Genomic DNA, 25,845 nt, shown 5'->3' with positions numbered 1-25,845 from the left:
TTATACCTAGTTTCTTTCAGGACAAATTTGGCTTTTATGTGGTGGTAAATGGTAATGGATATCTCCTGGTTTTTTTTATTATCAAAAGAAAATTAGCCACAAAGAGTGAAAAATATATTTTTTTAAATTTAGCTGTATATATTTCTTACTACTACCATAACCTACCACCAAAGAACAACCCAGAAACAATAGTGCACATTTTTTTTTCCTGCCACTAACTGACACTGATACGAATTTAAAAATGAAAAAACCATGACCCAAAAAAATACTTAGCCTGACCCAAACGCTAACCCTGACATTGACCTAGATCAAACCTTGATCTAGGTATTTTTTTTTTAAATATTTTTATTTTTATGTTTTTTGCACAAACTTTTTTTTTTTCTGAAAGGACAGTGAGAGATACAATGTATCTCTCGCCTTCATTCAGAGAAAGAAAACGCGGGCGCTGTCTTCACAATGACTGATCACTGTAATTGGCAATCAGAGAGAATGGGACCCAGGGCTTTTAGTGAGATCCTGGTCTCTGTGCTGGGAGCATGCCGTGCGGCGTGCTCCCAGTACAAAGACAGGTACATCAATTAGTGGCCCCACAGAAAAAAGCCCAGTCCAGTTGGGCCACATATTTACGTACGAAGGGGTTAAAAGAAAAGGATTTAAATATTTACAGTCCATTACAGGGGCAAAAACTATTGACTATACAGAATACAAAGCAATGAACAGAGCAAATTTCACTTTCTTTCAGAGACAAAAACAATAGCATGGTGGATGATGTCAGGGTGTCAGTAACAATATAAATGTAATGAATGATGAACTGTGGGACATCTGACAGTAAACATCTAAACCGCAAACCATCGAGTGCTGGTGGGATTTAATTCAGATGTTTAACAGGACCCCTACTCTTCACATAAAGATAAGACTGACAGAAAAACCTGGGGGTTGACTCATTCAGAGAGGTGTCAGAATCATGTATGTGTCAAAAATAGGATATAACACTTGTTTAATATTGTGACAAAAGTGTTACCTGCTAATCTATTTTTAAAATAAGCTCATGTTATTACTAATCCAAAAAGAAACTGCACTGCTCAAAAAAAATTAAAGGAATACTTTGAAAACACATCAGATCTCAATGGGGAAAAATATCATGCTGGATATCTATACTGATATGGACTGGGTAATGTGTTAGGAACGTAAGGATGCCCCATTGTTTGATGGAAATGAAAATGATCAACCTACAGCAGACTGAATTCAAAGATGACCTGAAAATCAGAGTGAAAAATGATGCAGCAGGCTAGTCCATATTGCCTAATATTTCATTGCAGCAACTCAAAATGGTACTCAGTAGTTGGTTTGTTCCCCACGTGCTTGTATGCATGCCTGACAATGTTGGGCCATGCTCCTAATGAGACGATGGATGGTGTCCTGGGGTATTTCCTCCCAGATCTGGACCAAGGCATCACTGAGCTCTTGGACAGTCTGAGGTGCAACCTGGAGGCGTTGGATGGACCGAAACATGATATCCCAGAGGTGTTCTATTGGATTTAGGTCAGACGAGAGTGGGGGCCATTCAATGGTATCATTTCCTTCATTCTCCAGAAACTGCCTGCATACTCTCGCCACATGAGGCCGGGCATTGTATTGCACCAGGAGGAACCCAGGGCCCACTGCACCAGTGTAGGGTTTGACAATGGGTCCAAGGATTTCATCCTGATAACTAATGGCAGTCAGGGTGCCATTGTCTAGCCCAGCAATGGGCAAACTACGGCCTGGCGGACCTTTTAATCCGGCCCGTGGAGCGTGATACTGTCAGGATGGCTGGCAGGATGTGTGTAGGCAGGGCAGCGTGACGAACGTGAGGGGAGCTAGGCTCCTCTCACAGTCCGCCCTGAAGACCCTCGATGTATCTGCGCATGTGCCGGAGATTGCCGATCGGCTGCTAATGCCTGAAACTGGCACATGCGCAGATACGTTGAGGGGGACAGATCCTCATAGGAGACAGATTTTCATGCTACACCGGAATGGCGCGGGGACACGAGAGGAACGCGCGGAGCAAAGGTAAGTGAATTGACACAGGGGGGACTTGGGAACTTAATATGGGGAATGAATTACTATATGGGGGATGAATTACTATGGGGGATGAATTACTATGGGGGATGAATTACTATAGGGGGGATGAATTACTATAGGGGGGATGAATTACTATATGGGGGGATGAATTACTATATGGGGGATGAATTACTATATGGGGGGATGAATTACTATGGGGGATGAATTACTATATGGGGGATGAATTACTATGAGGGATGAATTACTATGAGGGATGAATTACTATATGGGGGATGAATTACTATATGGGGGATGAATTACTATATGGGGGATGAATTACTATGGGGGATAAATTACTATATGGGGGATTAATTACTATGCTTACTATGGGGGAATATTACTATGCTTACTATGGATGACACATACACATCATTCATCTGCTCTTGGTCCGGCCCCCGGGTCCAATATATGAACCCATTGCTGCCCTCAAGTCAAAAAGTTTGCCCACCCCTGGTCTAGCCTGTAGAGGTCTGTACGTTCGTCCATGGATATGCCTCCCAAGACCATCACTGACCCACCATCAAAACGGTCATGATAACGATGTTACAGGCAGCAAAATGTTCTCCACGGCTTCTCCAGACTTTTCCACGTCTGTCACATGTACTCAGGGTGAACCTGCTTTCATCTGTGAAAAGCACAGGGCACCAGTGGTGGACCTGCCAATTCTGGTGTTCAATGTCAATTGCCAATCGAGCTCTGTGGTGCCGAGCAGTGAGCACAGGGCCACTAGAGGATGTCTGGTCCTCAGGCCACCCTCATGATGTCTGTTTCTGATTGTTTGGTCTGAGACATTCACACCAGTGGCCTGCTGGAGGTTATTTTGTAGGGCTCTGGCAGTGCTCATCCTGTTCCTTCTTGCACAAAGGCGCAGATACCTGTCTCCTGAAATCTCCTCCATGCTCTTGAGAACTTCTGGCAATGGCACGTATTGATGTGCCATCCTGGAGGAGTTGGACTGCCTGTGCAACCTCTGTAGGGTCCAGGTATCACCTCATGCTACCAGTAGTGACACTGACCCTAGCCAAATGGAAAGCTAGTGCAAAACAGTCAGAAAAGATGAGTAGGGAAAAAAATGTCAGTGGCCTCCACCTGTAAAACCTGTTTTGGGGGTAGTCTCATTTTTGCCCATCTAGTGCACCTGTTAATTTCACTACTCTGATTAAAAAGTGTTCCATTAATTTTTTTGAGGTGTACCGTATTTTTCGCCATCTAAGACACACTTTTTCTTCCCCCAAACTGGGGGGGAAAAGTTGGTGCGTCTTATACGACGAATAGAGAGAGAATCCGTGAGGCGCGGCCACGGCCGTAGGAAAGGCCACGGCTTTGGCCTATCTCTGGAGCGGTCGGCCATCTTGGTACACCTGGTGGTGCGCGCTGACGTCATCACCCCCTCTGCTCATGGACCAGCAATGGGCAAACTACGGGGCGGACAGGAGGTAGGCGGGGCAGCGTGACGAACTCCTCTCCTCTCACAGTCCGCCCTGAAGACCGGAACGGCGCGGGAACACGGCGAGAGGAACGCGCGGAGCAAAGGTAAGTGAATTGACACAATATGGGGAATGAATTACTATAGGGGGGATGAATTACTATGGGGGATGACTTACTATAGGGGGGATGAATTACTATATGTATTGGGTTCAGAATCTTTTTTTTCTAGATTTTCCTCCTTTAAAATTGGGTGCGCCTTATATTCCGGAGCGTCTTATATGGCGAAAAATACGGTATATGAAAATGGTGCTTTCATTAACTGGCAATTTATGCTACATTTCCAACAGTATTGCGTTATTCATTAATTTAAAAGGCCTTCACTTGTTGCAACTATTGCAATGCCCAATACAGGCCAATCAGAGGGTCACATCCCTCTTAGGTATAGATTTTCTTTTTATTTATAATCACCAGGCAATCATGATTTGGAAAAACTATCATCATTCCCTTAAAAATCAGGTATATACATTGTATGGATTACAACAAACCTGAATACAGATTCTTGCATACTTTCATCAGGCTTTCAGTTCACTTACAGAAATCTTTAAATTAAATGAATTTCATTACAAATGCAACAAAACGAAATTAGTAACTTAACGATATGAAATTAAACAATGTTTTCATTCTGCACGTCTAGTATTTTCCATCTTTAAGATTCTAATAGTATATTATATGCACATTATCAGTATTTGTGTTGTAATAGAACTGCTCTTCTTTCCCTTCAGACAGTTAAACACATAGTTCATCTATTGCAAAATTAAAAGAAAAGGCACATTTACCCCTGGTTCACATCTGTGCGGGTGGTGGCGCTGCGGATCCGCACAAAAATCTGTGCAGCCGCACCATCCGCATAGAGAAGTGCAGACCCGTGGGCGGGTGCCATTAATTCTAATGGCACGCTGCCCGCACTGGAAATCGCAACCGTACTGGGAACCGAGGTTCCCGTGCGGGCTGCGTTTTTCAAAGGAGTGCAGGGACTTCTTCCCTGCGTGTCCCGGGGCAAGGGAGTCCATTCAAATGAATGGGCTCTTGTGCCTGCACAAAAAGCAAACCTACCCTCACTATGCATTTGCATTCAAACCTGCAGTTCACTGCAACTGCACTCAGTGTGACACAGGTGCAATACAAAGGCACAGAAGGTGAAATTGTTAAAAAAAGAAAAAAAAAAAAAAAAAAGGAAATGGTGCTTCCATAAAGGGGCGATCTACGATACCACTTTAAACAGTGTTACGTATCGATGCAAGAGCCTTTTACTTGTTACAATACACAGTAAGTGGTTTACTACCTGGGTTTTATTGGGAGGAGGAGGTACACAATAAGTTTACCTGGCTTAAAAAGGAGCAGGATTATCAGAATAAGTGGAGGTTATTTGATCACATAGTTACTATATGAGAACGCTGAAACAATTTATATTATTATTATATGAAACAACCTGAGTAGCATTTTGAGTGTTTTATAAATCATATTTAAAGTAAGCTTGTGGTAGTAATGCAGGTAGCTAGACTCAGCTGGGAAGTCATTGCCTTGGCCTGCTCCTCACTATTGTTTATTGAATGTCATGAGCAGACTCACTGATCAATATTAAAGGGAGATGAGGAGTTAGGAGGAGTGGGTTAGAGGGTGGACATCCACCCTGAAATCGCATTTAATTGCATAAAATAGCACTCCCAGGTTTTAGGGTAATCAGGAAACAACATTTGTGGTAAGTGCACCTTTAGTTGTTTGCATTTCATATCCACTGTCAGTTGAAATTCTTCATTTGAGCAACAAGTGTACTTTACATATGGTATAAATTACTGCTTTTGTCCCCAAATCCTCTTTTGTAGCTTTCCGTGACTTGGCCCAGACAATCAAAGCATACAGGTCAGACAATGTATATTGTATAGGGCGCGCTTGTTAGAGCCCAACCTCTGTAGTTGTAAGATAAAGGTGCCAGATGGATATGAGGGATGGATGGATGGGAGCAGTAACACATAGGCAGCTCTTCTTAGAGTGGAAGCAAGGCTCTAATGCAGTACCAAGAAAAAGAGAGGAAGGCGCCTTTAAGTGCAGTATTGGCAATTTATTCAGTAAACAATGGAAAATTTTCACTTACAAAATAAACGGTTAAAGAGACTCATCGTGGGGTAATTAGATCCAGGTGGGACATCCAGCAGCAACTATGCCTATAGGATCAGGAAGTAGAGGCCAGGATGTCTAAAGAAGGAGCCTATTGAGCATGCTCCAAAATGCATTACCGCCCCCTTCACCTGCTACATCTGACTCTGCTCTTCAAGCTTCATTTTTGATGCACGGGCACATTCTGGACTCTGCTTCCTGATCCTATAGGCATAGTTTGCTGCTGGACGGCTGGATGTCCCACCTGGATCTAATTACCACAAGATGAGTCTTTTTAGCCGTTTATCTTGTAAGTGCAAATTTTCCATTGTTTACTGAATAAATTGTCACTACTGCACTTAGAGGCGCCTTCCTCTCTTTTTCTTGTTACAGGTCAGACAATAAAGCTCTTTTTTCACAGACAACAAATAATCTATGATGATATATTTAAAGTCTTTGCAATTTTATGAGGAACATTATTCTGAAACAGTTTTTTTTACGGATTGGTGAACCTCTGCCTATCTTTACTCCTCAAACCCTCTAACTTTCTAAGATGCTCTTTATATACCCAGTCAGGTTACTGACCTGATGGCAATTAACCTAATTAGTTGCAGAATGTTCTTCCAGCTCTTCCTTGTTAGTTTCATTTACATTGCCAAATCTTTGTTGCTCTGTCATAACTGAGACACGTTGCTGTCATCAATTTCAAAATTACCTTTTTTTCCCCCCTTAAAAATAGTATGTATCGCTACCCTAGTGAGGGCCACTGTGATTCTAGGCCCCCCTAAGCTCTGCACAACCAGGCAACATGCATTTTCCAGACTTGCATCCACAGTCAGCTAACAGTTCATGAGCTTGGTTTTTGTTATTTCCTTAGAGGATATAACTTGGATAGGGTAATAGGGATGCCCAACTTGACTAAATCAATGCACTAGGACAAGGGTAGGCAACCTGCGGCTCTCTAGCTGTTGTGGAACTACATTTCCCATGAGGCATTGCAACATTACAAAACTGACAGTTACAGCTATGACTTGCAGAGGCATGATGGAACTTGTAGCCCTGCAACAGCTGGAGAGCAGCAGGTTGCCTACCCCTGCACTAGGACAGCTTCCTTCCTACTTAGAGAAACAGATTCCGGACTGTTCTTTTCCTTGAAAGTGGCCACTCTTTGCAACAAGCTAATCTGACTTTCAGTTGCTACTGAGTAGCAAAGTACATGCAAAGATATCTCCTCTCCCCTGTAGAACTACTCCCAGCTCTACAGCCTGCCAACACTACCAGCCCTCCTGGCTGCTCTGAAGATCTCCCAGGACAAAGATAAAAGATTAAGCACAGCTTGAATGCTTGCTACATGTGGCAGTCTATCTCCTTGTAAAGCCCTTGTCGTGCTGATGTACTCACACTGTCCTCCTTGCTCACAGTGCTCCCAGGCCTTGATTCTGTTCATGCCTTGATGCTGAATGGAACCTCCTGAGCCAGCCCAAACCCAGCCCCCCTAGACCTAGGGGACCCCTCCCAGGTCACCAATAGTCTCCTCAGCACTCCATCTTTCACCAGACTATCTTACCAGCCTGACTCTTCCATATTTATGGGTTCTCACCACACTGAGCCTCCAAGCCTGGGATTAGTAAGACTCTCATAAACATGCAATTAGGTCTCCACCTCTTCTACCTACTGACTTCTGGAAGGTTCCATGGTCCTCCAAAACCATGTGGAGGCAACAGAGTCCCAACCTGTTAAGTCATCCAGCCTGACCTGCAGTAACCCCACCTAATCACAGACTCACAGTTACCATGAGTCATGCAATAATAAATGTACCTATAGCACATTAGAGGGTGCTACAAGTACACTTTCTCAATTTAAACATTTGATGTGTTTTCTCTTGTGAATAAAATATGGGTTTATGAATTTGCAAATCATTGCATTCTGTTTGTATGTAGATTTTACACAGCATCCCAACTTTCTTTTTGAATTGGGGTTGTATAATATTTGTTGTCTTTGAAAAGAGAGCTTGCCCTTTATGGGTAGTTTCCACACTGTAGGTCCTCTTTAACCACTTTTTCCCCAATGTAGACAACCAGCCAGGTGAATGCTCTCAAGTCCCCATACATCCTCCCAGAAGCGCGCACCCCCTGGACCACACAGTGGCTCGATCTGTGATCACAGTGATTAAGGATACAGTAGTAAACAAGGGGTCATTCATGATGCCATGCTTACTATTGTGTGATCTCTGTGACTGGTCATAGTGATCACATGGTACCAGGGCCAGTCACTTTATGTCAGAGCTGCCAGCCATTATCTCATGGTCACAGCAGTAAAATGCACCAGATGAGTGCTTCCAGTCAGTATCCCTAATCACTGCCACCTTCTCATAATGTCCCAAATCACCTCAGCACTAGTCATATTGTCCCTGATCACCACCAGACCAGTCATATTGTCCTTGACTACTGCCACACCAGTTAGTTTCCCTGATAACTATAAAACCAGTCGTACTGTCCCCAACCACCACCACACCAGTCATATTGTCCCTGATCACCATATCAGTTACGGTGTTCTTGATCACACCATATTGTCCCTGACTACTGTCACACCAGTTCATTTCCCTGATCACTTACAAACCAGTCATACTGTCCCCAACCACCTTCACACCAGTTAGTTTCCATGCTCGCCATCAAACCAGACATATTGTCCCTGACTACCACCACACCAATCATATTGTCCCTAATAACCACACCAGTTACTGTCCCTGATCACTGCTACACCAGTTACAGTGACCCTAATCACTGCCATATCAGTTACAGTGTCTGATCACAGCCACACCAGTCTCATTGTCCCTGATCATGCCACACTAGTGTCTTTGATCACATTAATCATATTGTCTAATCACCGCCATACCAGTTGCAGTCTCCCTGATCACTGCCACACCAGTTACAGTGTCCCTAATCACTGCCACATCAGTTACAGTGTCCATGATCATTGCCACACCAGTCATATTGTCCCCAATCACTGCCATACCAGTCATTGTCCCTAATCACCCACTACACCAGATACAGTGTCCATAATCACAGCCACATCAGTTTCAGTGTGCCTGATCACCAACACAATCAGTCATATTGCCTCTGATCACCACAACACCAGTCATATTGTCCCTGATAATAACCACACCAGTTACTGTGTCCGTAATCAATGTCAGACCAGCTACAGTGCATCCCTGATCACCGACACACGAGGTACAGTGCCCATGATCATCTCCACACCAGTCATATTGGCCCTTATCACTGCCACAACAGTCATATTGTCCTTGATCACCCCCACACCAGTTACAGTGTCTCTGATCACTACACCAGTTAATGTGTTCCCAATGGCAGCTAGACCAGTGCAGTTTTGTATCTGCCTGCTGCCTGTACTAACCCTGGTCTGTTTATACACTTCCAGTCCGGACACTTTTACCCCCTTTCTGTCCAGGCCAATTTTTAGCCTTCAGGGCTATCACACTTTGAACGACAATTATGCGGTCATACAACACTGTACCCATATTAATTTTTTAGCATTTTTTTGAGACAGATAAAGCTTTATTTTGGTGGTATTTATTCACCACTGTGATTTTAATTTTTTTTGCTATGTAAATGAAAAACTCCAAACATTTTGAAAAAAGTGTTTTTCTTATAAAATTTAGCAAATAAATAGTATTTCATCATAAATCTTGGCCAAAATGTATTCCGTTATCTTTTTAGTAAAAAAAAAACCCAAATTAGTTTATAACCAAAAATTATAATTTTTAAACTTTTTTTATATATTTTTTTTAACATACTGTCACCCGAGCAGTACAGTGTCACCATGGTGACACTGTACTACTTGTGGGGGGGTGATGAAGATTTTTTTTTTACACTAAAAAAGGCTGTAAAAGCAATCATTTCTCCTCCTCTCTACCTACATTCTTGCAGCCATTGAGAACTACTGTGTGAACTGTGATTGGTCACAGCTTGTCACATGGTACAAGGCTGTTGTAAATAGCCTTGTGTCGCAAACGTGCACAACACACAGTGAAGGAGGAAGACTCCATTTTGTTAAGAGTATCCATTTTCTCCCCTCGCTCCCTCCCCCTCCGAGAAGAATCATTTGGCCAGCGTGTGTGTGTGTGCTTGTTGTGGGTCACTGGCAGGCCAAGGCATCTCTGAGCTTGGTGCCTAGCTGTCTTGGAAAGCTGTACCATTTCACACCTCGGAAGAGATAAGGCAAGCTTTCTCAGGAATTGAGAGAAATTCCACCCTAATGAAACCTAACTCAGCGTAGGTGACAGAATCAGATAACCTCTGTTAAAACCATGTTTTCCCCTATGTCTCATATCTTGGAATATGAGAGACTTGCATAAAAGCCGGACATATCATCAGATGGACGATGAGCAGGCGAACAGTTTGATGGGTCACTCGCCTTGTCTTGGACGCACAGGAAAGCAGAAAAATAGATCTCATGAACCGTTTAGCATACACTTTCATAATTCATATCTAATCAATCCTCAGACTTGTCTGCATAATAATCTACCCACGGGTGGGATGTCACTTGTGCATAGGAAAACGCACGTCACATCGCGGTTTTAGATCGGCTAGTCCTTCGGTCAAGACTTTGGCGAGAAGGTCTGGGGTCCGACGCCACGATCGTGGCACCTTGTACCATGTGTCCTCTGTGATCATTCACAGATTTAACACGTAGTAAGCAATGATGTCACAAGTGACATCTTGCTTATTACTCTGCATGTGATCATGGATTGGCCAATCAGTGATCATATGACCGGGACCTCCCAGGGAGCGCGCACAAGCAGGGTGTGGGGAGGCAGTTTATAAATGGTCATCCTTTCCTGCACTGCCACCGTCCGTCCGTTTATATACAACGGCTAGACGGGAAGTGGTTAATGACCACGTTTCTGTCTGCTGCCTAGACAGATTCTTTGCTGACCATATCTTTGCGTGCATCCTGAACTGACCCACCTGCACATCGATCTGATTAGGTTTCTGCAAGACACTGGACCAGGAAACACAGCATTCCTCGGGGCAGTCATATACCAGTAGGCGAAGCTTGCTTGGCTTATAGGAACTTGGATGGCTTTAAGTGATGTGACTGTATACTGTGATACACAAGATACAATGCTCACAACATAATCAGTCCAGACAGTGAAAAATTGTCACGTGGTATTGCCATACTTGCGAGGAGTGGCATAATGTGTTTTGGGGTGTTTTTCTAAGTATGCTCATACTGCGTGTCAGATATATCTTATTAAATTGCCAACCTTGTGTTAAAAAAAAATATATATATTTTTTCTCCGCATTTTCCAAAAACTTGTGGCAAAAAAAATGAAGTCTTCAAAAGACTCATTATTCCTTTTAAAAATACCTTGGTGTGTTTACTCTCCAAAATGCGGTCATTTTGTGGGTGTTTTCATTGTCCCGTAATTCCAGGGCCTCCAAAAACATTTATGTAATTTATGCCCCTACAAAGCCTGAAGGCATTTTCTTGGATTTTGGGCCCCTCTATATGGCTAGGCTGTGGAGAAGTCTCACACATATTGAAACCATATATTCAGGAGAAGAATGTGTTTTGGGGTGTAATTCAAAGTATGCCTAGGATGTGTGTTAGAAACAAAAAATACATTTTCTTTTTTTTTTCCCTTCCTGCATTTTCCAAAAACTTCCCGTGGTGAAAAATAACATATTCAAAAGGCTAACTATGCCAGAGAATACATTGGAATTTTTTTATGTCCAAACTGGTGTTTTGTGTGAGTTTCAGCTGTTCTGGTGCTTCTTGGATTTTGGGCCCCTCTATGCATCTAGCCTGTGAAAAAGTTTTACACGTGTGGAATCCCCATACTCAGGAGGCATAGCGGAATGTATTTTGGGGTGTAACTGAAATTTTATTTAATTTCATTTTCCAGTAATTGTGACAAAAAATGACAACTTCCAAAAATCACCATGCATCTTAACTGCCTCCCGCCCACCATATAAGGACATGACGGGCGCAAGGCAGTTCTCTTGTTCTGGGGGGCGCGCAGTGCGGCGATTGGTGGTACGCTGTGTCCCTTGGATCTATCAGTGCCAGTCAGTGCCATCTAGCACTGCCATATTTGAGTGCTGCCTTTCAGTGCCCATCACTGAAAGGCAGCTACAGTGCATCCCTGATCACCAACACACGAGTTACAGTGCCCATGATCATCTCCACACCAGTCATATTGTCCCTTATCACTGCCACACCAGTCATATTGTCCCTGATCATCGCCACACCAGTTACTGTGTCCCTAATCAACGTCAGACCAGCTACAGTGCATCCCTGATCACTGACACACGAGTTAGTGCCCATGATCATCTCCACACCAGTCATATTGGCCCTTATCAATCACCACACTTGGAAAATGTTCCCTCAATTGTTTAATTGTATAGAGAAGAAACTAATCACAGACATGCCTCAAAACTATTTTCATTTAACATTCCAACCTTCTGGCTTTAGGAAACACTTTAAAAAAAGAAAAAAAAAAAGAAAGAAAACTGTAGTCAGCTGCAACTGTTTCTGCAGAACAAGCAAAGGAAAAAAATATGGAATGACTAAATTCTGAGGAAAATATTGTGGAATTATGAAAAAAAAAACCAAAACAATACAGTACCCCACTAGTACTTTGTTGCACCACCTCTGGGTTGAATTCTCTGAGGCATGGACAAACAGTATTCTTCATCAATCCGGCTCCAACTTTCTCTTATTGCAGTTACTAGATCAGCTTTGCAGTTTGGAGACGTATCATTTTCTTTCATTTCCACCATAGATTTTCAATTGGATTAAGGTCCGGATTAATTGCAGGCCATGCCAGTGACATGCCTTTATTGAAGGAGTTTTCACGAATTTTGCCCTATGGCAAGATGCATTATCATCCTGAAAAATGTCATCAAACATCCTTTCAACTGATGGAATAAGAAAAGTGTCCAAAATCTCATTATACACTTGTGCATTTATTGAAGACCTAATGACTGTCATCCCGTACCTTTACCTGACATGCAACCCCATATCATCAATGATTGTAAGCTCCAAGGAGCAGGGCCCTCCTATCCCTCTTGTATTGAACTGTATTGTTGCTGTATTGTCTCCCTTTATATTGTAAAGCGCTGAGCAAACTGTTGGCACTATATAAATCCTGTATAATAATAATAATTGTGGAAATTTGCATGTTTTCTTCCGGCAGTCGTCTTTATACATTTCATTGGAACTGCACCAAACAAAGGTTCCAGCATCATTACCCTGCCCAATGCAGATTTGTGATTCATCACTGAATATCACTTTCATCCAGTCATCCACAGTCCACGATTGCTTTTCTTTAGCACACTGTAACCTTGTTTTTTTTTTCTGTTTAGGTATTAACCGCTTCCCGACCGCCCTATAGCAAATATACTGCTACAGGGCAACACGGGTGCACAAAATCACGTATGTATGTGATTTTGCATTTTTTGGGTAGGAGGTGCGTGCAAGCACTCTACCAGCGTCGCCATTTGTGGCTGTCAATCACTGGGTCCTGGCTGGTGATTACTCCCCGCTGCCCGGTGATTGCCGAGCATCTCCGACAGGGAGAACGGTCTGTAAACAAAACAGTTCTCCCTGTCAGCTCGTGCACACTGCTTTGCATGGCTGTGTACAGCACAGCCATGCAAAGCAGTGTGATTACAGTGAAGCAAAAACACATGGCCCTATAGTAAAACATGCCCAGCATACAGTTAACCCTTTGATCTCCCCTCATGTTAACCCCTTCCTGCCCAGTGCCATTAGTACAGCGTCCGTGCTTTCTTTTTTTTAGCACTGATCATTGCATTGGTGTCACTGGGGATCACCAAGTCAGTTCCCCCCCAGTGTCAGAATGCCTGGCACAGTCCCGCTATAAGCCCCTGGCGGTCACATCAGGTGCGATTTGCATGCCAGGTGACTTGCAAATACAGTGAAGGAAATAAGTACTTGATCCGCTGCTGATTTTAAATGTTTGCCCACTCACAAAGAAATGATCAGCCTAAAAATTGAAAGTTAGGTGTATTGTAACACAGAGACAGAATAGCAACAAAAAAATTCAAAAGAAATGCATGTCTAACAAATTATGCACCAATTTGCATGTTCATGAGGGAAATAAGTATTTGATCCCCTATCGTTCTGCAGGATTTCTGGCTACCAGGTGTCTTTCATACAGGTAACAAGCTGAGATTAGGAGCAGTCTCTTGAAGGGAGTGCTGCTAATCTAATTTTGTTACCTGTATAAAAGACACCTGTCCACAGGAACAATCAAACAATCAGATTCCAAACTCTCCACCATGGCAAAGACCAAAGCGCTGTCCAAGACTGTCAGGGACACGATTGTAGACCTACACAAGGCTGGACTGGGCTACCAAAGTATCGCCAAGCAGCTTGGTGAGAAGGTGACAACAGTTGGTGCAATCATTCACAAATGGAGGAAACACAAAACAACTGTCAGTCTCCCTAGGTCTGGTGTACCATGCAAGGTCTCACCTCATGGAGTGTCAATGACAATGAGAACAGTGAGGAATCATCCTTGAACTACACGTGAGGATCTTGTCAATGATCTCCAGGCAGCTGGGACCACAGTCACCAAGAAAACAATTGGTATCACACTACGCCGACAATGATTGAAATCCTGCAGTGCCCTCAAGGTCCCTCTGCTCAAGAAAGCACATGTCCAGGCCCTTCTGAAGTTTGCCACTGAACATATGAATCATGCAGAGGAGGACTGGTTGAAAGTGTTGTGGTTACATGAGACCAAAATCGAGCTCTTTGGCATTAACTCAACTCGCTGTGTTTGGAGGAGGAGGAATTCTGCTTATGACCCCAAGAACACCATCCCAACTGTTAAACATGGTGGTGAAAACATTCTGCTTTGCGGGTGTTTTTATGCTAAGGGGACAGGACAACTGCACCGCATCAAAAGGACAATGGACGGGGCAATGTACTGTCAAATCTTGGGTGATAACCTTCTTCCCTCAGCCAGGGCATTGAAAATGGGTCGTGGATGGGTGTTCCAGCATGACAATGACCCAAAACACACAGACAAGGCAACAAAGGAGTGGCTCAAGAAGAAACACATTAAGGTCCTGGAGTAGCCTAGCTAGTCTGCAGACCTTAATCCGATTGAAAATCTGTGGAGGGAGCTGAAAGTTTGAGTTGCCAAACGTCAGCCACCAAACCTTAATGACTTGGAGAGGATCTGCTAAGAGGAGTGGGCCAAAATTCTTCCTGAGATGTGTGCAAACCTGGTGGCCAACTACAGGAAACGTCTAACCTCTGATTGCCAACAAGAGATTTGCCACCAAGTACTAAGTCATGTTTTGTGAAGGGGATCAAATACTTATTTCCCTCATGAACATGCATATCAGTGCATCATTTGTTAGACATGCATGTCTTTTGAATTTTTTTGTTGCTATTTTGTCTCTCAGTGTTACAAAATATCTACCATTTGATTTTTAGACTGATTATTTCTTTGTGAGTGGGCAAACATTCAAAATCAGCAGGGGATCAAATACCACTTTCCTTCACTGTAGTATGCCAAGTTGCACCTATCGCCCACTATTAGAGCGGTCACATCAGTGTGGTTCCGACTTAGTCAGAACCGCACCAATTTCTAAAGTAGTACATGCACTACTTTTGTTGCGATTTGCATAGACATCTGTGTCAGATGTCTTGCAAATCGCAAAACAATCGGCAGGTCACCTGATTTTGAAGTCTCATGATTTAAAAATCGGCTTTGATGTGACCGGGGTGTAAGTCGTTGATCGCCGTCATTACTAGTAAAAATAAAAAAAAAATTCCAGTATCTATACTGCCATTTGTAACCGTATTGGGATTATTTTTAGCAAAGACATGTAGCAGAATACATTTTGGCCTAAATTTATGCCGAAATTCGATTAAATTTTTTTACTGGCCATGTTTAATAGCAAAAAGACAAAAAATGTTTCTCAAAATCGTCTTTTTTTTTTTTTTTATAGAGCAAAAATAAAAACCGCACAGGTGATCAAGTACCACTGAAAGAAAGCTCAATTCGTGGGGGGAAGGACGTAAATTTCATTTGGTTGCAGAGTTGCATGACCGCACAATTGTCAGTTAAAGTAAAACAGCGCTGTAATGAAAAAAATGGCCTGGTTAGGAAGGGGGGTAAATCCTCGGGAGGGCAAGTGGTTAATTATGATTTTTGTTTGTTTTTTCTGTATGTAAATCCCATTTCCTTAAGGCGATGTCTTACAGTTCAGTCTCAGACACTGACTCCAATTTCTGCCCATTTGTCCCTCAGTTGTTTTGTTGTGCATTTTCTGTTTTCAAGGCATATTGCTGTAAGTTTTCTAGCTTGACGCTTTGACCTCCTTCTTGGTCTACCAGTACGCTTTCCTTTTACAACCTTCCCATTTGATTTGTACTTGGTCCAGATTTTAGACACAGCTGACTGGGAACAACCAACATCTTTTGCAACATTCCGTGATTTACCTTCTTGGAGAAGTTTAATAATCCTCTCCTTTGTTTCAACTGACATCTCATGTTGGAGCCATGATTCATGTCAATCAGCTTGGTGCTACAGCTCACCAAGGTGTGCAAGCACTCTAACTGCAGACTAATTAGCAGTTGTAATCTGATGCAGATGTTTGTTTTTGAACTGTAAAGTACATGGTGACTCCATACTATTTTTCTCACATTGAGTAATTCCATGTTTTTTTCCGATGCTTGATCTGCAAAAACAGTTGCAATTGACTACAAATTTCTTTCTTTTTTTCAAAATGTTTCTTAAAGCCAGAAGGTTGGAATGTTAAATGAAAATAGTGGTGATGCATGTTTGTGATTGTTTTTTCTTATTATACAAACAACTGAATGAACATTTTCCAAAAGTGGTGATTCCATACTTTTTGCCAGGGGTTATAGAAAACAGTTTTCTCCAAAATGGTATTTTTTTCATTTATATAGCAAAAAAATAAAAAATTCCAGTGGTGATTAAATACCACCAAAAGAAAACTGTATCTGTCTAAAAAAAAAATGATAAAGATTTCATTTGGGAAGTGTTGTTAAAGTGCGACAGGAATGAAAATGTCCGGAATTAGCAAGAAATTTTTTTTTATGGACCCTGTGCCTTTACACAGACATATAAGTTGTTTGGTTCTAGCCACTGTTCTACATAAACCTGCTGATAAAATAACTGCTAATTACCCAATCCCTTTAAAAGTGGGGAAAGAAAATAACAATAAAAAGTATACAGTATATACAATTGCTACAGAAGCCATACTGTAATTGAGTGTTACTAAAAAATTATCTTTCCTTTTCAATCTGCAGTGCTAGAATTTTGTAAAAATTCAATGTAATACGGCAACCTGGAGGCATTCTATACACAGTTGGTGTAGGGAATGCTCTCAGAAATGTAATTTCCTGTTTGGGTGATTGGTTCATAGATAAGTGCATTGTTCAGGTGTTCCAAGAAGTCTGCATTAAGATACAGGTCAGATTATAGGCACTGACTGCAACAAATAATTCAGTTTGTGAAATACTTCCAAAGGATTAATCAATTCTAAAGGGATTCAGACCCCACTGTTATCAGTAGAACACTGCAAATGTATCAGCTGACTGACAGTGTAAAAGTCACTCCCATTTAGAATTACTTAGAAACCGGTAGGAATCCTTGCAATGTATGCTGATCACCCAGAAGAGATTATTTCTCAACAAAAGTGGAGTTACTCTTTAAAGCATGTATAGCATTTTTTTTTATTTGAATAAAGTGGAGACTGGTTAGTACCACTGCCAGGTGTTTATTGCGGTCTATGACCCTGCTGGGGGATTCACTATTCTTATTTGCTCTGGTGACCATTGTGCCTGACACAGAAAGTGATGAAGTTGAAGGATTTACAGTCATAATCTGAGCAAAAGGCAAGCTTGTTTCTGTGACAACGAACAGGGAAATTCCCTTCACCTACTAGAGAATTTCTTTCAATTTCTGTTGCATTTTTGGCCAGGACATGAAGGACAAACACATTAAGGGGATGTACACAGTTGAAAAAAAACCTAAACTTAAGAATTTTTGTCGTTTACTGCCCTATCCAAAACAAAGAGAAAAGTTTTGACAGTACACACAAATATGTGTTTCACGTTTACCTTCTGGTTTTTTTTTTTTTTTGTCTCTTTGTGACTGCCTATATATAAAATTTGCACACTATCATTTTTCAAGGTGACTTTTTTTTTTTGTTTAACAAACCATAAAAATGTCTCCTTATTCTCATCTTTGTTGTGTTCCAGGATTTGCTGTCAGCCTTCAAGTGATTCTTTCAAGTCCAAAAGCCGTATTTAAACGACGAGGTTCTCAGCCAGGAATGCAAGAATCTGATTTTTTAAAGCAGATTACCAAGGTGGAAGAACTTGAGCCAAAAGCCGACAATTGCACAAAGGTAAAACCTCCAAATGCGACATCAGAATTTTATTTTTTCATAGATACCTTGTTCATCATAGTTTATGCATTACTACATTCAGTCCATATCTCTAAAGTTGACATTGGGACAATACACAAGTTCAGAGTCAAATCAAGTTTTTTTCTTCTCTGGAAAAGTTCTATTTCTGGGCTCCATGTAGACATTGGTTATAACCTCACAAGCTTCAAGAGAAGCATCAATTTTAACAATGCATTTGTACTGCTGGTAAATTAAATGAAGATAAAAAAGGGAAAAAGATAAAACTCAATGTTGTCCTAACCTGCCTGTTTTTTGTATTGTAAATTTGCAGCTCTTGACATGAATACAATCATGAGAAACAACAGAAAATTAAAATGACAGCCAAAACGGATTAAACTAAAAGTAAATAAAAGTAATTCTGATGAAAAACTAAAACCAAAACATTTTATTTGATCTAAACCATGTAAACTACATGAGGAACTGTATAGTTACTAACCACATTTACCTTGATCACCATACTTGCAACAATTATAATCTTTGTGCTGCAAATTAGGCTTCTGCAGGCAAACGGTTAAACCGCTCAATAACACAAGATCAAAATCAACCATGTAGTTCAGGTCTTAGCAGTGTATGAAATAACAGAAAAAAAAAAATCACAATAGCATTGAAATTTAAACATTCCAAAAGGGTTGTAATTCAAACAATGAAGTTATGGACAGGGTTGACTAATATATGCTTGTCAGAGATGAAATACACCCTCACAAGCCCCACGTTTGTTGGTATGATTCCTCATCTTTCCCCTTTTCCAAAACATGTTTTATTCCACTTCAAAAAGATCTAGAGTGAGCCACACATATTGAGGATTAAGTGTGTGTTCATTTTTTTTTAAAAAGCAGCATATTATGAAAATAGTAACTGTTCTGTGAAACTTTCCTTTCAGGTTCTAGTGTGGCATACACGAACAGAAAAGGTAAATCTAGCGAATGAGCCCAAACATCCTAAGGATACAATTAAAATTGAGGTATGATAGTCAAATGTCATCACGTGGAATCCTGAAAAGTGGGCACCATATGGATCCTTAGATGTGGACCTTAAAAGATGATTAAAGAGCTGCCACTCCTTCACCCATATTGATCATGGCTTGGCTTTCAGCCAAAGCTTCAAGTCACTGGAATACGGAGAACAAAAGACACTTAAACCAGAGAAGCTACTGGGCCACAGACTCCAGGTGCTGGGAGTGCACCCCACACTTCTAATGCAGGACTAAGGAGAACAAATGAGCTATGCCATGGCTTCAAAGCTTAACTGGACATATACTCCATAATCCAAGGATCAACTAATTCTGCCTGAAGTCAATATTAAATGTGCCCCGCCTGTGTTGTGTTTGATATTTTACAGCTTGTATGTTTTTTTGTACATCGACTGCATGTGTCACCATCAGACAAACCAGCAGCAGGATAATTTGGAAGTGTGTTGATTTGGCCCTACATGATGAAAGTAAATGGTTACTTATTTTACAGAACATTCCACTTACAAAACTACAGCACACAGATTAACCATTTGCCTTGTCGGTACTAAGTAATAAACTATATAGCCTGAAGGGCTGCATTAAATACAAACAATCTGTAGGTTCATAGAATACATGGGAGAAAACATCTCATTAATACTAGGCACCTTAAAATGTAAACACGATCACTGGCATAAATCTGGATGTGCCTTTTATGGAAAGACCTGTGTTTACTTCACGGAAGAGTGAAATAAGTCCAAGAGTGAAACTTGTACACATTATTACATTATATTTTTAGCTCTGATGTAAACAGAAGTTTGTCAGTTCCATTATCTTACCCCCAAATTTTTTTTAAGGTACACCATCCAGACTTATGTTGCTTTCATGTATGGTGGTACTTGTTCAGCACACCTTAAGTACATCACAGCTAATGATAAATGAACATCCAAAAAGATACACAAGTAGAGGTGTCTGATGATACATTTACAATCAATCTGATACAGTAATCATACCTTGGTATGACCAGCTTTTTATTTTGAATAACCAAAGGGTAATTTGGGATTGGGTGCTAGATATCGTATTAGGAAATTGGAAAACTCCAATTATATCCAGTCCCTTTAAACCATAGCACAATAAAACAACATGTTAAAACACGTAGGTTTATAAACATTTAAAAAATCATGAAAAATTGTTGATATGTAAATGTACCTTTTTCCACTACTATCAGACCTGACAAGGTGACTGGACAAGCCTCTTTATTAACATTTGGAAGAGAGAGAGTTTAATATATACATATTTAAAACAAGGGGTATTGGTGTGCATTAAAGCAAGGAATGTCAAATGGATCCTCTTGAAGTCTCATGGGCTGTTCTCATTTCCACAGTTGTGTACTTAGAGTCTGACCAGCAGCATTCCCTGACCATCCCGTTCCGACAGTGTTGGCTGGCTGACCAAATCCCATCATATTGCTTGCTCCATTCAGATTCATTGCACTCATCTGCTGATTCATCTGTGAAGCACAAGAATAGAATGTTGCAGTTAAACACAAGCACAACCAGCAGCTGTGTGGATTTCTAGTGCATAGCTGACATTATTTTGTGACACTTAGAAGCTGTTCCATTTAAAACAGCCTTGTCACTACAAATTTCTGTGGCATCCACAATCCTCACATTACAGCAATCTATAAAGTTCAGAACTAGTACATCATACATGGGAAACATTACCAGCAAACCTCTATCAAAATTACTTTACCTTTATATGTAACTTTTGTCATTGTGGAACCCTTTACAATTGCATCTTTATAGTCTTGTTCACCAATTATATTCTTCTAAATATCACTGCAGCCTTACCTCTGTTACAAAATTCTTTGTTTCCTTTCTAAAATCTACTTATGTCACTGGTGTCATTTGATAATTGGATAAATGCACATATTCGCCAGCACACCAAGGATCTCCAAATGTAATCCAAAAGGCTTTTATTGCAGAAAGATCACATCACAAAACAAATGCAACGTTTCAGAGCTGCACAGGACCCTTCGTCAGGCATGTGAAGTGATTATCATTTGATAATTGGACATTAGTTTTACTAAAATCTGGCTATCATTAAAAGATTATACTGTTACATAAAAATCAGACAGGATGATCATCTGGCAATTATTTATTCTTTTAATAGAAGCCTGTGAAGACAAAAAATGTACACATGATTTTTCATATAGTGCCTACTAGGTCTTGCCTATTATTGTCTCATTTGCGGAAATAAATTATTGTAAGCACAAGTTTGTTACTTTCTATGAATGCTGTAACCAAGGATATGTTCACACTGGACTTGCACAGTTAAGACATCTGGATTTAAGGCGAGTCTTTAGATGTGTTTAGAAGGTCCACTAGAATTGACCTGAATTACAACGTGAAGAAGAAAGCAGTTAGCATTACTGTTGGTAAGGTACTTCCAAGCACAATGCTTATTAAGAATGGTTGCAAATGGTTAGTATTGTTTTTAGAACATGAACTCCATATTCCTACATTCAAAGCCCAGGATTAACAAGCTCTAACACTTTTCCTATTAAATATTACAAATGCATACAAATAACACTTTTTAACAATAACAAAAGTAAAAATGATGCAGACAAAGTGATAATACCATCCTGCACTCTTCCCAATCAAAAGAGCTTTAAGCAGACAAGTGATTATAAATTGTATATTACTAGCACGTGCACCTGTTCAGCTCTTATGGACCAGCAAAAGGTTTACATTTCTGCTATGCGACTTGTTCAAAAATAACTAATAAAGTAAAACATACGTCATGATTTTTTCCAAAACAAACACAGCTTTCTTTTGGTGATATCTGCTTGCAAAAATGTTTCAATTTTCTATTAAATCAACAGGCATAGGTTGCAGCCTCTGCTGTGATAGAAAGCAAGACCCAGCTGTCATATTGACAGTTGGGATTTTCCAGAAAGGGGAGTGGCAGAGATAGGGAGTGAGACTAAGGCTGGCCATACATTATACAATTATCTTCCAATTTTCTGGCCAATTCCCTTTAGATTTACCTTCAACTGTGTAATGCAAGGGCCTGCCTAATTGGCTACAACTGAAAGTGTTGTTTAGGATTGTCCTCCTATTATATGGTTTTTGGTAAATCTAAACCAAAAATCTCCAGATAATTGTATAATGTATGGCCAGCCATACTGTATGTCCTGTGTACTTTGGTTAAGTTTATTGGGAAATGGACTGCACTACGAAAGTTCAAAACTGGCTAAAGTGAAGCCCGGTCAAAAACAGAGTTAAATATACAGGTATGCTTATTGCTTTACTTGGGAAAGGATCTGTAATTCTGTATTGCCAGTCAAAAGATTTACTCATCCTAACTGCAATGTACAATTCAGCAAGTGGCATGTATTTTCTGCTGCAGCAATTGTGTAGTGTGATACAGTAAATCCCAAGAATAGGTGTAAGGAATTAAATTTTTTGGCAGGTAAAACAGCAAATGTATGTAGCAGTGTGCTTGAAGTGCCACTCAATATTTTATAGAACAGCTAACACACTCACACTATATAGGCATTTGTATCATCTAAATATTTTTCTTCCAGGCTTCAAAAAACCTTTGTAATCATTGCTTATGGCTAGAAGCACTAATTTTATTGCAGAAAGTCTACTTCAGCACTGGTTTACATATAATCAAAAAAAGGAAAAGATCAGAAACAATGGACAAGATTGGTAAGGAATGGCACATTGAATGCACTTAGAAATGGAGCTAAATAAGCCCCTGCTTCTTAGAGTTCAGTGCACATGAAGTCTATAGCAATATCCCACAATCTAGTTGTACTGAAAGACACCTATATGTCAACTCCAAAGCCAGTGTAATATGCCTATATTTCAGCTACAAAGCCAGTAATCCTTCAGAGACAAACAAGATTTTATCTCAGTTTCTCACTGTGATCTCCCCAGCCACAGTCCAAGGCTAAGCGGACTAAGCTTGCTTTATAACTTGCTGCTTTACCTCCTTTTTATGAAGGCGTTGCAACCAACTGAAACGTTACAATATAAAACAAAGCAGCGAATTATAAAACAAGTCTGGTGTGCTTCAATGATCCTTTCTTCTTTTCTTTCTTCTCCCTGCCATAACAAACCCAGGCATTCTATTTTTGTTCTCTAGGGACATGTGAACCATTGATAACAGGGATAATCATGAAGTTCTGAGTTGGGCACTGAAACCATTCTTTTTTTAAAAGAGCTCATGGAAAGATTAAAAGAAAATTTAAAAAAATACATTACGTTTGGCTATTTTAACTAAAACCATAAACAGATTATTATAACTAGTCTGCACAAATTTTTTTTTTGTGAATTAGATGACAATGACTAATTTAAAAAATTTTCTCAATCAACAGCTGCATTTGCTGATCAGTGTATTCTAACAGTGATGAGTGCAGCTGTCAAAATACAATGAATGAACAAAAAAAACAAACTGGATGGCTGGAGTCTAGTCTGCTGGATATATGGAGTGTCAAAGTGCAAGGGCCATGCCATTATGTAAATTTAGGTAGAAATAAAATTGCACGATCCCAATGCACACGCTGTTGCATTAAGAAATGGCTGTATGTGTAAGCAGGTGCTGCAGAGATCATCGGCTGGAACCAAGAGGAATCAAAGAAGAATGTCACCAGCACATCGAAGATCTCCAGTACTGGTCCAAAGCTTTATTAAGCAATCACATACTTACAGCAAAAGCAACATTTTGGAGTCTTGCAGGACCCCCTTCCGCACCACACACAAACCCCGATATCACAGGGGCAGCCATGAGTGACCTTCATTTGAATGCTAGTTGACTGGCTTTTATGCTTATCCTGAGGTTTAGTTTTTTTTTCTTTACTTCAAATGTACATGTTGGCATTCTGTAGTCCCTGGTATTGGCTGGCAAGGTCAACTTTATTTTTGAATGGTAGTCACATTAAGATTTTAAAAGAAATGTGTACTTAGAAAACTACTTTTACACAAATAGGTTAGTTTTCTGGCTGCCTGTGGCTTTAGTTCTTTGACTCACCAACCCAGAACCAGAATGCAGTTCAACAAAGTTAGGGAAATATTGGTTTTATAAGTGACGCAGATTATGACAAAGTCATATAACCTGTAATTGTGAACCAGTGGGTATACACAGGCAGATTGGTGACTTCTACTGCAGCTAATATGGCTAGGTCATCACCTTGCCCCCAGCTCTTAGCGATTGTAAAATAAAGGAGAAGCAGCACACTGATGAGGTCATCCCTCTGCTCACTGTCTTCCCCTGCACACCAAATTATTATTATACAGTATTTATAAAGCGCCAACAGTTCGCTCAGCGCTGTACATTACAATGGGAGACAGAACATGTGACAGAACAATACAATGCAAAACATGAGGGGATTGAGGGCCCTGCTCCTTGGAGCTTACAATCTAGGAGGGAGGGAATAGTGGTACAGGAGGAAATAGCTGTGGGGGATGGAGTGGTAGGAAGAGTGGAGGAGGTGGGGAATTAGCAGGGGGTGGGGTAGGCTTCCCTGAAGAGGTGGGTTTTCAGGGTGCGCCTAAAGGAGTGTAGGTGATAGTCTGATGGATTGGGGTAGGGAGTTCCAGAGTATGGGTGATGCCCTGGAGAAGTCCTGGAGGCGGGCATGAGAGGAGGAGACTAGGGAACTAGAGAGAAGGAGATCTTGTGAGGAGCGGAGAGTCCGTGTAGGGTGGTACTTGGATATTAGGTTGGTGATGTAGATTGGGGCAGTATGATGGACAGCTTTGTACGTCAGTGTTAGGATTTTGAATTTGATCCGCTGGGCAATCGGAAGCCAGTGGAGGGATTGGCAGAGGGGGGTGGCAGAAACAGAGCGGTTGGAAAGGTGAATGAGTCTGGCTGCCGTATTCAGGATCGACTGAAGCGGGGATAGCCTGTGGCGAGGCAGGCCAGTGAGGAGGGAGTTGCAGTAGTCGAGTCGTGATAGGATGAGGGAGTGGATCAGCTGCTTAGTGGTTTCTGGGGTTAGGGGTTAGATCTAGATCTGAAGCTCCCTCTCCAAGTCTGAGTTAAATTATACAGAAGATTAGAAAAGGCAGCTATTGATCAAATCTTTAAACTAGCTGCATTTAAAATACATTAGGCCTAGATTCACACTAGTGCTGCTACATGATATGTTTTTCAGTGCATTTTTGTAGTGCTACCTTGTGTGTTTTTCATGCTTCATGCTTTTTTGTAGGAGACTGGATTTTGTACACAACACTGCCAAAAACACACTAAACACACAAATGTATGCATTTTCCGTGTGTTTCTGGTACATTTCCATTGAAGCCTATGGGGCAAAAAACCTGCTGCGCTGTACCAACAGAAATGCCTGCAACATTTCAAAAATTACGCTGCACTTATGTGCAGAACTGTCCTGTAGGAGAATATATTTAGTGACAGCTACCAGTGGGCAGATGGAAGCATTGCAAAACAGTATGTGCATCTTCCACTGGCAGCATAGGATGAAGAGATGCGGTCATTTCCAAAGTACCAGTGTGACTAAAACACTACAATGATTGAGATGGTTGCACACAAGTGAGGAAAGTTTGGGAAAACAGGTTGTAGCCTACACAAGTATCACTTCTATTCTCATGTTGTTGTGTGATGTATTTGAATATGTACACATCACTAACAAAATAGCTTGACTTGGTTTCTGGGAAAGTCACAATCTACTTTCAGGTA

General features: G+C 41.0%; 2 protein-coding genes across 3 annotated transcripts in view; one reads left to right on the top strand and one right to left on the bottom strand.

Moving 5' to 3' along the window:
- The window catches only part of B3GAT2 (beta-1,3-glucuronyltransferase 2), a 203,236-nt gene extending 181,827 nt beyond the window's left edge, over window positions 1-21,409 (top strand). Inside the window, exons 3-4 of the mRNA XM_089681338.1 lie at window positions 17,980-18,128; window positions 19,069-21,409. Of these exons, the coding sequence (XP_089537464.1) occupies window positions 17,980-18,128; window positions 19,069-19,155 (236 nt within the window). The 3' untranslated portion in view covers window positions 19,156-21,409. The remainder of the gene's footprint in view (window positions 1-17,979; window positions 18,129-19,068) is intronic.
- The window catches only part of SMAP1 (small ArfGAP 1), a 369,562-nt gene continuing 361,859 nt past the window's right edge, over window positions 18,143-25,845 (bottom strand). For both annotated transcript variants that reach the window (XM_089681336.1, XM_089681337.1), the window contains one exon: window positions 18,143-20,644. In XM_089681336.1, coding sequence (XP_089537462.1) covers window positions 20,507-20,644 — 138 coding nt within the window. In that variant the 3' untranslated portion in view covers window positions 18,143-20,506. The remainder of the gene's footprint in view (window positions 20,645-25,845) is intronic.

This window comes from Staurois parvus, unplaced genomic scaffold, assembly GCF_062004578.1.
Source record: "Staurois parvus isolate SC_StPar_1 unplaced genomic scaffold, SC_StPar_1.0 ptg000264l, whole genome shotgun sequence".
NCBI classification, from domain to species: Eukaryota; Metazoa; Chordata; class Amphibia; order Anura; family Ranidae; genus Staurois; species Staurois parvus.
This window is presented reverse-complemented; position numbering and strand designations above follow the sequence as displayed.